Source organism: Mus musculus, chromosome 5 (genome assembly GCF_000001635.26).
Source record: "Mus musculus strain C57BL/6J chromosome 5, GRCm38.p6 C57BL/6J".
NCBI lineage: Eukaryota > Metazoa > Chordata > Mammalia > Rodentia > Muridae > Mus > Mus musculus.
In genome coordinates, this window is record NC_000071.6 from 38078574 (window position 1) to 38095987 (window position 17414).

The window sequence follows — 17414 nt, forward strand, 5'->3', positions numbered from 1 at the left end:
ACAGTGTTCCTAGGAATTTAGCATGAGCTCCGAGAAGGAAACTGGGTCCAAATGGGCAGAGTGGAGGTGTTCATTATCTCTGCATGCCTAGCTCTGAGTCAGGCCATGTCCTCTCTAATGCCAATCCAGTACCTACATTCCAAACCTTTGTCCCCAGAAACTGCTCTAATTGAGATGCTGACTCTGTGGAATTTGATTCTGTGAAAAACATAAAGGAGCCTGTGATCTTGTGCCGGGTACACTGGGGGAGTCCTACCTAGTACAGGTTATTTGGCAGTCTGAAGAGTTCTGCTTCCTCAATGGCTGCAAAATCACTCTTAATCCAGCTACTTGAGACATTTATGCTTTTCTGCATCTTAAGTTCTTACGACTTTGGCCTCTTTACATGACACTGTAGCAAAATATGACTGTTAGTAATTTCTGTTAGACCTGCACCCAGGCTCTAGTGCAGTGTTCGTTAGCAAGGGCAGAGTTGGGGATAACCTGTATCTTTCTACCCACAGGTAAGTAGGCAACCTTCTGAGTCAGCTTGAGAAGGGTATGCAAAAGCCATTGGTTTAAAACGTGTTAACCTAAGTATCCTAGACCTCACCTCTCCTTTTCTAACAGGAAGGTCTGAGCAAGCCACTGGGACTGGAGGAGTGTGGACATTGTCCTGGAAGGGGAGTGACAGATGAGACTGGAGAGTCTCTTAGGCAGGGGCACAAGTAAGGATCAGAGCCTGAGGCTAGCAAATGAGCCAGGAAGATGATGGAGGAACTGTAGAACTGAGTGAGCAACTGGCTGTCGCTGTTCAGGAGGAGACAGTGATCAGCTATGAGGCCTAAACCTGAGCAGGCAGCAATAACTTCACAGCCTCACAAGCTGACATGGGAACTCTAGAGGCAAGGTTGCCCTGGATGCAAGATAGAGATGAAGATGTGAGAGTCCAGAGAGATGGGGATGAAGGATGAGGATGGAGGGTCCCAGCAAGATGTCTGGATGGGGCAGGCAGGAGACCCCGGGTAGTTGGGTGAGGGCTGATTTTGCATGTGTACCTTTTCCCTCTCTTGCCTCATTTGCTACTCATGTTGCTGCTTAAGTCAGAGCATTTTTATGTTCATGGGGCAACTCTCTGGCTCGTAGTGTTTTCCAGTTTCAGTGGAAGGTAATAGACTGTTCTACCTTTCTCTAAGGAATGTAGAGAAAAGGTGAAGGGGAAAACAATCCTGATTTTGCAATTGTATATAGTTAAAAACTTTAGAGGAAGGTTCCTTGTGTAAGAAATGCGATATGGCCCCAAGAGCCTTGTTCTGTGCTATCTAATCATCAGTTGCTCTTGTTCATGGTCCCAGCACACTGCATGCACAGTGCGTGTAGTGCAAACCCTGGCTGGAGACGGAGCACCACAGGGCTCTGCTGTCCACCTTGAAGTCTCATGTGCACTTTGACTTGTACTTCTTTGTGAGAGTCATGTGACACTCTTAGAGAGAAAATAATATCCTTGCATTATTCCCAAGTTTCACTATACTTACCTTGTGCCAGGCACTTTTCTAGTTCCTTTGCATCTCACCCTCTGAAGTACATGCTGATATTGCTCCATTATACAAATGAGGAAACTGAGGCAAAAGTAGGCTAAGTATTTTGGAATAGCCACGTACTTTATGAGTATAAGCACCATCTTAGAGGCAGTATCTGGCCCCAAACTATTCCTCAGCCTTGTTCTTGTGCCACCTGTGGTTCTCAGCTCTGGTGAAGCCATTACCCAGGAGCTTGTGGGCACCAGCCATCTTCCTTCTCCTGCTTCAAGGTCAGTGCCTCCTTATTTACTAGTCCACTAGTATGGCTTCTTCCTCTGATCTTATGGCACATGTGAGGCTCCTAATGGCTTTTTGCAATTCAGGACCTAGTGGCTTTAGCCCTGTAAGATAGGCACTGTGGACACAGGAACATGCCTCCTACCTACACACCCAGCATGGTGTGTGCTTGTTGGCATCTCTGAAGGATTCCATGTGTTGCTGTTAGTTTGCATTTTTGATGCTTCCAGAGGTCTGAAGTAGTATGGAGGGTTAATTGGTTGGGTCTCTGTTTGAATACCAGCTCTAGTCTCTCTGAGCCAGCAGTAGGCACTGTGGATAATGTTCACTGAAAAGGTTATGTGCTCCATGGTGGACAGGCATGAGGGCTGGGTCCTTCACCTGTAAACAGGCATCGTACTCATTAGAATGGCTGTGAAGAACCACCTGAAGATGCTGTAATTTTCAGTCAAATGAAAAAGCTGTGGGCTCTTTGGAGCTGGGCTAGACCTTAGGAATCAGGGAGTGTAATCCCTGAGTTCATGGCTCTTTGTTGCCTCTGCCTGTGAGCTTTAGAATTGAGCAAGTTGATTTAAGCTCAGCAGTGATATGTCTAGATGTATTCCGTAAAGTATTTACTCTGTACCATATGCAAATAGGAAGTTAACTACTTTCTTAACTAGCACCAGCCTATAGTCCCAGAACTTGAAGCTGAGGCAGGAGGCTTGTTTGAGACTAGCATAGACCTGTCTCAAAAACCAAAAACAAGCAAAAGACCATCCTTGCTCCTGCACTGATAGCTGCTTTTGCCTACATGGTGTTGGTCACCCAGGGCATATTCTCTGTGTTGTGATCCTCAGAAGAACCTCCCCTGAGCCACGTATAAAGTTTTACTGCTTTGTAACAGTGGCCACTATGTTTGATAGGGGCTTAGGAGAGGCTAGGGAGGAAGCATATAGACCCTACTGTCTGCATGAGAGGAAGAAATAAAAACACATTAGGGTCAAAGCCAAGGAAGCTCTCCTATTCTTGTTTCCCATGGAAATGGGGGCATTGGCTCTTTGCTGCCTCGCTGCCTGTGAAGGTTAGGAGTGGTGGGCAAGTTGAACAGCACCAGCTCTGCTGCCACGACACTGACACTGGGCTGTACTGAACTTATACTGGGAAACTATAATGTGCATTAGGCTTAGAGATGATTTCTAGATTGTTAAAGTGCTATTTTTATCAACATTCAATAGTAGATTTTTACATTACTACCATTTGTAACTATTACAATTTGTATGAAAAGTGAAATCTCATTGGCACACAGTGAGCATTGTTTATCTGGAGAGCATCTGCTGTGGAAGGCTCAGACTGCAGTGGAGATGGGAGGAAGCAGCCCTTCCGAGAACCTCACTGCTGTCTCCCCATTCCAGTTAAAAAGATCCTTTCTCTTTTTACTACCACAGAGGATTAACGTTTATCACAGCAGCGGTGAGCATGGTGTGGTGTTGGCTGAATCCCAGGGGGACTGCCTGCTCTTAGTATTTAGAATGCCTCAGTATATTCTGTCTCTTGTTATACAGATCAACTCATTACAGACACATAGTGGACTTTTCTCCCCTTGCAGGATTCGAGGAGCGGGAAGCAAATGCCCTCTGCCTGCAGTGAGGCTGCTTACAAAAGCAGTTCACAGGCTTAAGCAAAGAAACATCTTTCTGACTTCCTCAATTTTCATGATGGAAAAGCTCAAGGATTGGTAGCCTGCAGGTTCTGGTGTTTACACTCTACTGTGTGGCCACTTCACATATATTTAATATCTAATTTATGACACGATCAGCAATATCTTTGTTTCCAAATGGCAAGTTTAAAAGTAGTAATGAGAATCAGAATGTGGCTGACTTTCAAAATTATGCATTATACAGAGAAAAACTTGAAACTACAAATTTTAAATCTCATAAAAGCTAATCAAATTTAGTAGTATACATACTCCCTCTGCATCTGAGTTTCATAAGCCCTAGGAGCGCTGACAGTGCCCGAGGAGTCTGTTTCCCACCCTCAAGCAGACATTCCTTCACCCACTCGGGAAGAGACTTCCAGAGGAGCCTAGAGATTGACCCAGACATACATCCCCAGCTTCCCAGTCAATAACCTGCTTGTCTTACTCTCAGGTGACCGAAGAGTCCACAGCATGTCTCATTGTCCTGTGTGTGAAATAGAAATGGCAGAGTGAAAGCTGACTGGTAACACGTGGATGGGCCTTGTGTTAAGAAAAAGTGAATGGTGTTTTCCCAAGAGAAACAAAGTGACCTACTCCAGGAGGGATAGATACCCTTCCCCCACACCCCATCCCATTAGTGCTGAGTTAGCTTGAGTTACTTCTTCTGTCTCTGTTTCTTTTCCTGCTGCCTATTCTCAAGGGTTTTTTGGATGTTACGTGTTTCACTTTCTCTTCTGCAGCCATGGTCCCGTCCTGGTCCCTGGCAGAGCCTTCCAACACAGTTTGACTCATGGTGCACACAAGTTCAAGAGTTAATGAAATGTGTTTGATTAATTTATTACAGAGCGCTGCCTCAAGTTAAAACAGTTTGCTCTGTGGAAAATTCTTTCTGTTCAAAAGAAGGTCCTTATTTCTAAGAGCAGAGCTCTGATTTTAATTAAATAAAGAGCATTTTCTGCAATTTTTTTCTAAAAGCTTAAGACTAATTTCTATGGTTACTAGGGATATAAATCTCTAGATTGCTTTAAAACAAAGATTTGTGTTCAGGAGAGAGTTGACAGCTCCCTTTAAGAGAAGCTATTACTTAATTTTACTTTCCTAAGTTTAAACACATAAAAATATTTGTAATGATACCCCAAAGGCATCATAAAAATGTAAAATAATTGTACTCTAAAATATCTAAAATTACAGGAAATAGACCTCATTTTAAAAAATGAACTAGAATTCATGGCTAGGGAGCTAGGGTGTGACACACTTCAAAATCAGAGTCTCTTGTTAGAAGGCTTTTTAAAAAATATTAAAAATATTTTGTTAATTGTACAGACTTTAAAATATGTCCGTTCAGTTAGGGAATAATTCTTTTTAGTTTTGTTACTTTTAATTTGTTGTACTGTGTGGATGCCTCAGTCTTCTGTGAGAGAAGTCATCTGTGTGTAGAATTATGTAGGAGCCCTGGGCTTGTGTCTGACTCCGAATTAGCCTATTCTAAGTATTGTTCACAAAGAGCCCATGCTACAGGGCACCAACGCTGTTGCCGCCTTACTCTTCCAAGGCGTCCTTTCTCTCTCAGTGCATAGTGGGAGCTGGTAAATGTTTCAGCTTAGAGTGTGTTATATTTTAATAAGCACACTATGAAATGTTTGGTAGAAAGACTGCAAAAGCATTTTCCACTTTTTAATAAATAAGGCTAATCCTTCCCTCCTTCCCATGTGATATTGTGGGTTTTCTTTTGCTGTTTTTGTTTACCAAAATGTTAGCTGGGCCATATATAATAAAACACTCCCAGTTCATGAAGACAGCAACATATGACTTGTACAGTGCTTATGCTAAAGACCGGATATTCTATGCAGGACACTCGTGGGCCGGGAGTGCTCTGCATTAGTTCCCATTTATATTTTCACAGCAAAATGGGGGAGAGAAACGCCGTACCCTCTTTTTTTTTTTTTTTTTTAAAGAGACAAGAAAGTGCAGTTGGCTGTGGGTATTGAAATGCTGTGAGCTGCGTATTTGAACCAATGTAAACATTGATCTTTGCAAATGTACAGGAATCAGCTTTTATCTTTCAAGCAAAGCATTTCCCATAATTTTTGTGGGTTTTTATTTAAGTTGGGAAAACTTTGGAAGTTTGTGTGAAAGTATAAATAAATTTAGGAAAGTCATGATTAGAGTTTGATAGTAAACACTCAGCAGCAAATTGGGAAAGTCTATTAAAGTCAGATGTAGCTTTTAATAATGTTTGCTTAAAAACTTACTCTAAATAAGAGAGAAACAGTGACTTATGTGGGTTTGGAACAAAGGCTTGGCCATGATTCAGAATAAAAGCTGAATTGGAATTTTCTACATGAGGTTTCTGTGACACAATCATTAAGAGCCTTAGTGATTGTTACAGGATCTCCACAATGCCCTTTCTTAGTAAGTGCAGAAGTCGCTTGTATATCCATATGTGTGTGTGTTCCAATTTAAAGGCAAAACAATTTCCAATAAAATTTAACATTTTTTTCCTTGAAATAAACCTATGTGGAGATTCACAATTCTGCAATGAGAGAAGAAAGTAACTTTGTTTTGCTTAGTTATTGAAATATACTAAAATACAGATATATAGATATAGATAAAAATAAAATTTAAAACTTCAAATCTGTTTCAAATTCCAGATTTGTTGTGAGTTTGACCTGGAAGGCAGTCCATGCTTCAGCCCCTCTGTTCTCTCGGGCTAGGGAAGCTGCTGCAGCCCCCGAGGCTAATTCCAAAAGAGCGGAGGCTGCAGCTCGCCAGCTGTTACCCGGGGCTTGGAATAGTGATGGGGCTAGCATCTGACTGAGCCGGCTGAAGGCTCCTAAAAACCGTTTGACTCTTCTTTCTCCAAAACAGGCCTCCGTGGTCCTTAAAGTGGGTGTGCTTATTGTTGGGGCACTGTGCTACATTTTGATAAGTATCATTGCTGACAAATTGAGACATGATTTTAAAGTAAAATTCTTTGTTATGATAAGAACAGAAATGTTTATATTTGTATTTTTAAACATTTTAGTCATCTGAAAAAAAAATTGCTCAAGAAAGTCCACACTTGTCTTTACTCAGTTGACTGTGAGACCTCTCGCACATGAGTTTTAAATATGAACTCTAAGTAGAGACTTGAAAATACTTTGTGTCCCAGTGAAATCATTTTTGAAAGTATGGGATTTGAGTCTCTTAGTTAAGGTCTAGTGTCTATCTTTATTTTCCTAACTGTTCTATTCCACCCTAGAATGCTATGTCAGGAGCCAAGTAGTCTATCCTGTTTGAATGTTTAAGTAAACTCATTTTTATCACGCAAGTCTTCACTTTGTAACATTTAGCAGTTGTCAGTTTGCTGCAGTTACTTAAGTTCTAGAAACCTGGGTTTGTTTGTTTGTTTGTTTTTTAACATTTCCACTTTTTTAAAGAACATGTATTAGAACATTTTGTAACTTATCCCTTGAAACAGAACTTTCTGCAGTGTGTGTGAGAGAGAGACCATAATGAGGGAAAGGAATCTCTATTTTTTGAGGACAGAGAATGATTAGGCGAGGCCCTGGATTTCCTTGGAATGCCGGCTTCGGTGCTGTTGGCAGAGGCCAGCATACTCGGCCTTTCATTCCCATTCACTCAGCTGAATGAGGACCGTGGAGCCAGGCTGTGGATCTTGTTACCAAACCCTCTCTCCAAAGAGAAAGAGTGCTTGCTCGGTCCTTTGCTTGCATTTTGCTAAAGAAGTAGGCTAGTGCAGAGCAGAGCTCTTCTGTTATCAGAGCAGGTTTTCTGTTGAGTGTGAATGATTGACATCTATCAGGCAGCAGAGACAGTGCATGCCTGGCTCCCTCTGTACCGCTCACAGTTGCTTTTGCTGGTCCCTTGCTGATGTGAAGCAGAAACTGAACAAGGTAACAGTTTTGATGGTGAGATTAGAGGTAGCCAGGCAGACTGTCTCCTGCCTTTTAGAGACCCTCATAAGCTCAGGCCACCCCCTCCCCTTGTTTAGATATTATTTGCTCTTTTGAGTTTCGGATTACAGGAGCAATTGATCTGCATGACCTATCTTGAGAACTTTAACTTTGCAGTGGAAACTTAAACCAAATGTGTATCCTCAAGAGACAAATCATCTTAGGACCAGGCTGCTGTCACTTTGATGTACTGTGCTGCTTGCAGGGGACCCATGCGGTAGAGAGCGCCACCTAGTGAATGCAACTTGTAGTTGCTACTGTGGGTGATGAAAGGCTAGAAAATTGGTCTAATGCTTGTTCTTGGATCACAAAGAAATGAGTTTTTATGTTGTTCCTAGCAAGTAATGTGGCCAGGATTCTAAGAGGATGAGATGGAGAGTATTTGACTCTTATCTGTGGTTTTCCCACTTGGATTTTAATTTATGTTTATTATTGCTGTCTTTACACATAGTTCCTCCCCTACTGTTGTGATCAATGTTGGGGGGGGGGTGTCTGTGTGTGTGTGTGTGTGTGTGTGTGTGTGTTGTGTAGCAGTCTTTAGTCTTCAGGGACTTCATGGACCAGATAAACCCATTCTGTTGCCGCAGATTCCATTCGTCCCAAGGATGAGGATGAGGATGAAGATGAGCTACTGATCACAAGTTGGCTCTGAGGTCATGTGCCTCTGGTATATACAAATATGTTTACAGTATCCATGAAAAACCCATTTATACATTGTAACTGCCAATTAACTCTTTAATGCTTTTTTTTAAAATGGCAAGTTCTTGATAAAATAGCTCTCTCTTTGGTTTGTTGAATGATTGTAGACATTTGTTGGGATGGAAAGTATGCCAGGCCTTCAGAATCCAAAGTGAACAAGACACTGTTCTGAGCTTTGTAATCCTTGTCCATAGAAGGGAGTGGACACCATGTAGGATGCGCTGTAATGGATATCAGATGCTACTCTGCTAAGTATTTTCTGCTATGGATGGGGAAAAAAATCCTTTAGCAAATGTTTTTGAAGAAGCCAGTAAGTAAAACCAATGGCTCATTTTATGAACGCCTTGGTGCAGGGCAGTAGTAGAAGGCAGCATAACAGCGTCTTTCTGCTTTGTCTATTGGGCTCAAGTTTATTTCACAGAGTCCAAGTTTTGGAAGTGCATGGCAAAGAATTCAAAACAACAGGATGTTCACTCTGGGGTTGACCATGGATTTTGGATCCTGGCTTTCTCATTCATTAGCTGTGTGACTTTGACAGGTCTCCTCATTAGTGTAAATGTGATCAGCAGTGCAGGGCCTCTTTCACAAGAGCAGGGCATATGATGACTGTGCATGGAGGTCACTGTGAGCAATGGGCCTCGGGAAAAGTGTGGAGGGAGTCTGAAGGGGATATGGTAGGAAGAGAGAGGCCTTGAGGGCCGAGGAAAGATTCTCAGGAGATTGTACTGGGCAGGACCGACTGGTTGGTAGGTGTAGCCCATAGAAACTTGCCTGGCAAAAGCCTGTTGCTACTTGCTGTGGAAGACCTTGAACTATGAACCAGGGGGTGGGTGAATCCCCACCCCTCTCATTGGTTTGGTTTCTCAGGGCCTCATCAGGATGAGTATTTCATCTCACCAGCTGCAACACTGTGCATGGCTGCCCTTAACATGACTCCCAAGGCTACTAACCAGGGCCTCTGGTCCATACCCGAAGGAGCCAGTCTCTGCCTTTAGTTAGAAAGGCTAAGCTGCTCCGAGGTTCATGTCATTGTAGTTGTGTGTTCTGGTCATCTTATACTCTGTTCAGTAGAATTACAAGAGGCCACCATAATTTTCACTGAACTCCTGCATTTAGCCCAAATGACAGACCAAACCAAAATGGAGTCATTCATGCTAAATGTGGCTGAATCATTTTTTTGGGGGGTGCAGGAGATCCTAGTTTATTAGTGTGACAAGGAGACTCCAAAAGCAGTGCCAAGAAGTTGGCTCAGTGTTGGCTGGGCCCGACCTACAGCTCAGGCTTCTGTTGCTGCCCTGCGAAAGCCCAGTGTCTTGCTGAAGGAGAGTAGAGGCCAGCTCTTCATGAATGGCAGGCCAAGCCAGTGTAATCTGGGGCATGCACATGTGTTTTGTGCATGCATGCTAGAACAGTTGCCTTTTCCCTTTTCCAGTCCTGGGCACTGAAGCCATGGTCTTGTACTTGTGAGGCAGGTGCTTTACCACGGAACTAAATTGCTGCCTGGATCTCTGGAGTGCCAGGATCACAGGTGTGTGAGGCCTTGCTGAGCCCCTAAGTTCTTTGCTTATTTCTTTTTGTTAAAATATGTTACAACATTGATACTTTTTAATTATAGTTGTTTTCAATGGCAAAGTGGTCAGAGAACTACAAATGACAAGAGGCCAGAAAAAAAGCATGACCATAATGAAGACAGGGTTTATCAGTAGCACTCTTGAGAAAGTCATCTTAGCTGATATAAAGCCAGCCTGACTCAGTGACTCAGGTGTGGGTGTTCCAAAGTGGCATCAGTAGAAGCACTAAGCCCAGAGATGAGAGGCAGAAGGTCCTGTCAACACAAGGTTTCCAGTCTATTCTGGATGGTATAGTGACTTGTGAGGCTCCTGATGTATATATTTAAGGTAACAAATGTGGCCAGATCCACATGTGTTATTTCAGGTAAATAATTCATGAGAATTCTGAGAATGTGTAGCCTAGAGAAAGGGAACACAATACCTAATATTTTTCTTTTCCAGCCCTGAGCATTGAATGGGGGAACCTAACATATGCTAGATATCTACCGCTTAGCTGTGCTTCAGCTCGTTGAACTTGATTCAGAGGGAAAATAGTGTTTTACTGTTTGAAGTGGAATAACTTCCCAAGAGGAAGTGGACTCCCTATGTGCTGTTCTTCACAATTATGTGTCTCCCAGAGCTTTCTAGGTCTGAGAATCCAGGCAGGAGGCAGTCAGTTTCTTCTTTATTCTTTGGTACTTTGCAGCTTCTGCTAAGCAAATAGGAAGGTGTAGCAGAGTAGCAGTGTCTGAGCTTTGGAGACCCAGAGTACACTACCCATCACCAGAGAGATGCGGTGCAGTGTGCTTGGAAAGGGCTCTGTTCAGTTAGCAACAGGAAGAAGTTGGGCCCTGAAAGAGTGTGAGTGTGTGCTGCTTCAGACTGGTGCTGTTGATGCTGTCCGGGCTGCTCAGCCTCTGCTGTACATCAATCAGTGAGTCCTTTTGGTTTGCATTCACACTAAGAACACAGCATGTTTGTTTTCTGGGGGCTATTTGTTTTGTTTGGGGGCTAGGAGCTTACTAATAGGAAGGAAGCCATACCTTTCAAGTTGTTAAGTCAGCTGCTAGTTCCCTGAGCTCTAGGTCACTGTGCCCTCCCACAGAACACACTACTCATCTTTGTTCAGTGTTCAGCCAGCCCTACTGTCTGCCATTCAAGACTATGGGAAGTTACATTACAAGGGTGAGACTAGAAAAAGTAATGTCTGGTGTACATGGTTCCTGTGTGTTTCGTAGAAGATGCATTGAATTCTGGGAGCCATTCTGTAGTAGAACAAGCTGGTTCTCAGTTGGAGTCCAGAACAGACCCAGACTGGCAGCACTTTACATACACAGCCGATGAGGATCAGATTCAGTCAGCTGGCCTCAGGACGATTTTCGAAGACACAGAGAGAGGAGAATCATGGTGCCACAGGTAGAGCCTCTGTGGACCCAGTAACTGAGTGGTCAGTGATGGGAAAGACAAGGGTATGATCAGGAGCCTGCTAAGAGCCAGGCACTGAGGTGCAGGAAGGGGCCAGCTTCTATAGCAGATACTTAGCAAGGTGAGTAGGCAGAACTCACAGGTATGGTTTAACTGGTGGGCATAATGGAGGCCTGTGATTTTCTGGCTTGGGACTTGAGAGAGAGGAAGTGAGAGAGAATATCAAGTCTTTAGGGTGATGGGACAACTGTGAGTGAGCTAGAGTAGAGTAGAGTGGTTGCTCTAGTGTCCTTCCAGGACATACTTCCTTTGATGCACCAGTGAAGTGTCCAGAAGACAACTGGAACGTAGAGAGAGTGGGCCTGGGTGGATATTTTATAGGCTTGTGAATAAAGTTGTGATTGGAATGAGTCTACCCAAAATGGAAAGTGTCCAGCCAAGGGCTGAACTCTGGAAGCAGGTTATACAGCTTAGTGCAAGCAGAGGGCAGTCCTCAATGGTAGCCATGCTGCGAAAGCTCAGGAGACGGCCTGGGGGAAGGAGAGGTGCTGTGAGGATTGTAAAGGAACCACCCAGAAGCCTCTAGTGCAGTGGTTCTCAACCTTCTTAATTTTTGTGACTTCAGTGGGGTCCATGCACTCCAGATGCGTGCTAGTCTGTGATTTCTCAGGCATTTGTGGTCATTTCCTTTTCTGTTAAGACTGAAGTTAGTAGTTCCCAGGTTAAGCCTGGGAACCAATCCTTGTGAAAACTCACTCTGGTTTATCAGAAGCTGGCAAGCTCTCATACCACAGCACCAGCCCTTCTGGTCATGCTGTACCCTAACTGACAGGGCAAGCTGTGTTCACTGACTGAATGAAAAATAAATAATGCTTTTGTGTTAAGAGAACTTTTTACAGTATGCCAGGGGATCCTACTGGAGTCTCTTTAATCTTGAACAATGCTTGCTTCTTTCAGAGGCAAATTATGCAGATCGGTACTTAGTGTTCTGAACTTTATCAAGTCTTTGTTGGTAGTATTGTGTGTGCCTGCAGAACACAGTTCCTACCATCTTGAGCAGGGGAGAAGGCTACAAGTCAGACCACTGCTGTGATCAGAAAAAGACACTGTCTACTGCTTTGAACTGCCCAGCATCAATAGAGCAGCCATTCTGACGAGTCTCACAATTTGGCACAGGGCTTTACTTTTAGTTTATCTTGCTTTGGATAATTTGCAAAGTACACACAGAGGAGCAGATAGCCAAGCTGTTGAGTAGATGACACATAAACAAAGCTGGAGCTGCCGCCACACTGTCAGATGGCAGCCACGTTCCTCTAAACACCTTTTGTGCCCAATACCATATTGTAAAAACTTTCCAAATTCATCCAGAGTACACATGTAGGTGTAAAACAATGTCCTTTAAATTTCAGCCAGTGCATAAAAATTAACTTGAAGGAATCCTTTGATTCCAACTAAAAGAAAGAACCAGAAAAGTTTAAAAGCCCGTGGGGGGAAATGGCAGTCTTGGATGAACTGGTATTGCTTCTGCTTTAAGGTTCATGCTGCCATCTAGTGGACAGGGGAAAGGTGTGCAGCTAACTCACTGAGAATTTTCATACTCACTATACTTCTTGAATAGGAAAAAACAACAACACCAAAAAACAAACAAACAAACAAAAAACCAAAAACAAGTCAGTGTGAAGGACTAAATTGAAGAGGTAGGAGTGGTGGCCACACCTTTAATCCTTCATTTTTGGAGGAAAGACAAGCATGTTCCTGTGGGTGAGGCCATCCTGGTCCACAGTGCATGTCATAGGCCAATCAGAAGAATCGCTTTACCAAATCTTGCATGAGGTGTGATAGACCATGCCTGTGCAGCTCATACTTTTCCCCATCAGACTTAATAGTGAGATTTGACAACGCAGCTTGCACAGGAAAGAGGCAGACCATGAGGAAGCAGCTGTGGTAACGAGAAACCGTGCCCAGTACGGACTCAGGGCTGAGCTTGAGCTTGAGATCTGTATACTCAGTATGTGACCAGAGATGTGTTAGTTTTCTTCTACAAAGGTCGTGTTCCCAACTGGCTATGGGAACAGTGGTGATCAGTGCAAATGGCAGGGCCCTTGGAACAAGAAAGAAAATGTGTTTGAGAGTGGTTGGACAAACCACTCAGGGTTGGACAAACTCCATCAGTGCTTGTTAAACAAGTGAGCAGTCTAACCATACTTGAGTTGATCTTTGTGCTTTTCAAGTGCCCTAGAGCACCTTTCTGACTTGCATTTGTCGTACTAGTCAGGACTGTGTGGGAAGCTGAACTAACCTTTCCACACATCTCCAGACAGATGGACATGTTGTCAGTGAGAGTCTTTAGTGCTTCCTGGGCAGAGGAATGTGAGGACCACTGTGCAGGCCTCCAGGGCAGCTCGTGATGAATCTGAAAAGAGAAGTGTGTATAAAAGCTAAGTCAGCATTTACCAGCATGCCACATGGGAGGTGTGCAGAGCAAAGTGAAAATCCTCCTGAGTTGGCCTTTACAGAAAACCATACAGAGAAGTGAAAGCTCAGCAAATCTGTCAGTAGGAGCACAAAGGCAAGAGTCGAGGTCTAAGTGAGCAGTAATCACAGACCACAGGCAGGCCACTGCTGGCTAGTCAATCTCTTCCTCTCAGGACACTCGTCCCAAAGGACTGAATCACTAACACACACACACAGCAAAATTTCTGGGTTTTCAGAAGCAAAGTTTTGAGTTTACAGCTTCAGAAACTCCTTGAAGCTATGCTCTGTTGTGTGGAAAATAGTGTCCTCGCTCAGTGTCCGTCTGTCTATATGAAATGTTTGGTGTCTTTTCAATTGTAGATTTCTCACATTGGGAAGCTGAGAGATTTTCTCCTGGAGCACAGGAAGGAGTATATTAATGCCTACAGGTAAGCAGGCTCTTATGCCCATGGCATTGGTGGCGGCATTGCTTTCTGTTGGACAGTCCGCTCCTTTTTTTGTCCTCATTTTTTTTTACTAACTCAGACTTATAATGGGAAAGGTCAGTGTCCTTGTTTGCTTTCTGTGGCTGTGATAACACCATGACCAAAAACAACTTGTGAAGGAAAGGCTTTATTTCATCTTACACGTCCATATCAAGGTCTGTGATCAAGGGAAGTCAGGACAACCCTAAGCAGGATCCTGGAGGTAGGAAATGATGCATAGGCTACAGAGAAACACAGCTTACTGGCTTGTTTCTGTCCATCCTGCTCTCTTACACACCCTGGGCTACCTACCAGAGGAGACACCACATCAGTCATTAATGAAGAAAATGCCCTACAGACTTTCCTACAGACAGTCTGATGGTGGCATCTTCTCAGTTAAAGTTCTCTTTCCAAGTGACTCCAACTTCTGTCACATTGATAAACACTCACTAGCACTTCAACTAGGCACTGGGAGGATATCTGCAGAGTGAAGCAGAACACCATGGCGGGCGGGTTTGTACCAACACACTAGTCACATGGCACTAGCCAACTCTTCTAGTCTGTGTCTAGTCTAGTCTCTGGGTTTTCTGCTTTGGAGCGTTCTTGAGAACCTATTTCCAGCCCTTGTTCTTGTGTCTGTCCCTGGGTCATGCTCGCTCTTTCTTTCTTTCTTTCTTTCTTTCTTTCTTTCTTTCTTTCTTTCTTTCTTTCTTTCTTTCTTCCCTTTCTCCCCTTTCTCCCCTTTCTTTCCCTTCCTTCCTTCCTTCCTTCCTTCCTTCCTTCCTTCCTTCCTTCCTCTCTCTCTCTCTCTCTCTCTCTCTCTCTCTCTCTCTCTTTCTTTCTTCCAGTTCTCTTCTCCTTTTGACACTTAGAGACAGAAACAAATGTCCTTGGCTTGGCCTTTGTTTCTTATGGCCCATCTCATGAGTGCTTTACTCAGCCCCTCACACACTTATGGTTGCATTCCTCCTGGTGGTGAAGTTTCTAGTCAGTACCATTTGCTTACATCACCATCTGAGTAGATCCACTGTGAAGATCCACTGCGCTGCACTGGTACTGGCTCACCTTCTCCTTTCAAATCAAGCCTCCTAGATCCCTTTTACCGTGGTGCTCCAGCCTTGCCAGCCTTCCTGGAAGACTCCAGGCTCATCCTTGCTGCTGGGCATGGCCAGATGATATGCTTCTATTTCCACACATCCCCCTTTTAGCTTCGCTCCTCAACTTTTTATACCATATAGTATATGGGGGCAGAGAAGAGTCCAGACATGCTGAGGCTTTAAACTGTGTCTTCCCATATCCTATTAGTGTTTATTTCTCCATCATGAATCTTTATAACCTGAATCACAATATGTAATAATCAATTAATAGGTTTTTGTCACATTGTAAATTTTGTGAGGTTAGAGACCATATCAACCTCTCATTTATATTTCTTCTTTTTCAGATTTATTTATTTTATATATATGAGTACACTGTAACTGTACATATTGTTGTAAGCCTTCATATGGTTATTGGGAATTGAATTTAGGACCTCAGCTCACTCCAGCTGGCCTAGCTCACTTCGGCCCAAAGATTTATTATTATAAATAAGTACACTGTTGCTGTCTTAAGAAACACCAGAAGAGGGTGTCAGATTGCATTATGGGTGGTTGTGAGCCACCATGTGGTTGCTGGGATTTGAACTCAGGACCTTTGGAAGAGCAGTCAGTGCTCTTATCCACTTAGCCAACCTTCATTTATGTTTCTAAATGTTTCAGCTATGTATTGCACTCATCATTTCTCAGATAATACACAAGTTTTCCCCTCATGTCCCTGAGGCCCTTGACTAACTACCTGGGGTTTTGGCAACATCTTAAGAGATTTTGTTGCAACAATAGGAAGAATTCTACTAGCGCCTGGCGGATGTGGGACAAAGGCATACCAAGCACCCTTCAGTACACAACATAGCCTTCTATAACCACAGGGCAGCTGGCACCAACCCTGAAAAGGCTGCCTCATCCTGACTTGTTGATTGTCCACACATATGAGGATCTGTGAGCACCTGCCCAGGGTCTTCTGAGATTCTAGATGCTTAGAGCACATCAGGGAGTAAGGTAGAAATCTGTCTCTTTCTCAATAAAGCCTGCAAGCTAGAGGGTTGGCAAAGACTTTCTGGTGATAAACCAAGGCAGAGCAAGCCATGGGGTGGGTGTGCTGGGGATATTACCCATTTTTATGTAGTGTGGTTAGGGCAGGCCCCTTGAGGCATCCTCCTAGTAGACTCCTCTGAAGCCTAAAATCCCTGGCAAGATCATGTCCGTCCTGCCTGTCCTCATTGTCCTTCCTATCCATCAGCTGCAGAGAACTTGACAGTCCCACTTGTGCCCTGTACCACCCCCCTCTTCCCCCATCCCCATCCTGTCCCCAATGCTTCTGAAATGCAGCTACACACAAGACTCCCAGTGGTTTTAATGATTTCACTGTCTCCTTCCTTTCCACTTACATACTTACCTGCTTCCTCCCTAAGCCACAGTTTGATGTCACTGCCAAACATCAGAGTCCGCTTACTCTGGAATGAGGGCTAACACCTCAGACTTTGTGGGCCATGTGTGCTTTCTGTCACATGTATTATTTGTGTGTTTTGCTTATTACCTTTGAAACACAGAAAACATCCTTAGCTTCCAGATCACCCGAAACTGGACCTGAGGGCTGGCTCCGGCTGTAGCTTGCTGACCACTGGCGCATGCCCGTCGTCCTCACCATTCACTGTGCTACAATCCTCCAAGAAGAGCTCTATTGCCTCTCTCTTCTCTCAGGCTCCATTGCCTCTCTCTTCTCTCAGGCTTACTCTGACTTGCTCATCATCAAATCCAGTGGCTTCTCTCAAACCATGTGTAAATGGAGTAACACAGAGCACACCTTTCCAGTAAACAAAACACTCATTTATTCTCATTTCTTTTTTTATATTCTATTATGCTGAATTATCATAATTTTGTTATCTATTTGCATAAGAAATAGATGTTTCCAGGAGCTGCTGTGACTGAGCACTTCTGAAGTCCTTATAAACATAAATGTCCATAAATAGCTAGGAGAGAGATGTCTAAGTACTTCACATGGCAGATGTGTGTTTAACCTTAAAACAAACTCCCAAGCCCAGGGCCTAACAGCTCAGTGGGCAAAAGTTCTGACTATGGATTGGAATATTCAAAATCACCTATGAAGCAGTTTTGCAAGGTGGTTCACACAGCCTGCCATAACAGAGTTGCCAGTGGTCTACAGCCACACCAATATCTGGTATGGACAGTCTTTCATTACAACCATTATTAGTATGAAATAGCATCTCATCTAGCTTTAAATTAGCTCCTAAAATGTCTTACACCCTCCAGTTCTTCACA

General features: G+C 43.6%; 1 protein-coding gene across 6 annotated transcripts in view, besides 1 other annotated feature; it reads left to right on the forward strand.

Annotated features, from left to right (window-relative positions):
• Stx18 (syntaxin 18) overlaps window positions 1-17414 on the forward strand; it is a 101042-nt gene that overhangs the window by 41845 nt on the left and 41783 nt on the right. For 4 of the 6 annotated variants that reach the window (NM_026959.3, NM_001289535.1, NM_001289536.1 and 1 more), the window contains exon 2: window positions 13940-14007. The exons of the other annotated variants lie outside the window; for them this stretch is intronic. In NM_026959.3, coding sequence (NP_081235.2) covers window positions 13940-14007 — 68 coding nt within the window. The remainder of the gene's footprint in view (window positions 1-13939; window positions 14008-17414) is intronic. 6 annotated transcript variants of the gene reach the window in all.
• Window positions 6804-8097: an enhancer, noted in NCBI's record as "VISTA enhancer mm1165". NCBI's record gives its function as "enhancer in: branchial arch[5/7] | nose[6/7] | facial mesenchyme[6/7]" and the evidence as "EXISTENCE:transgenic organism evidence [ECO:0001131][PMID:17130149]".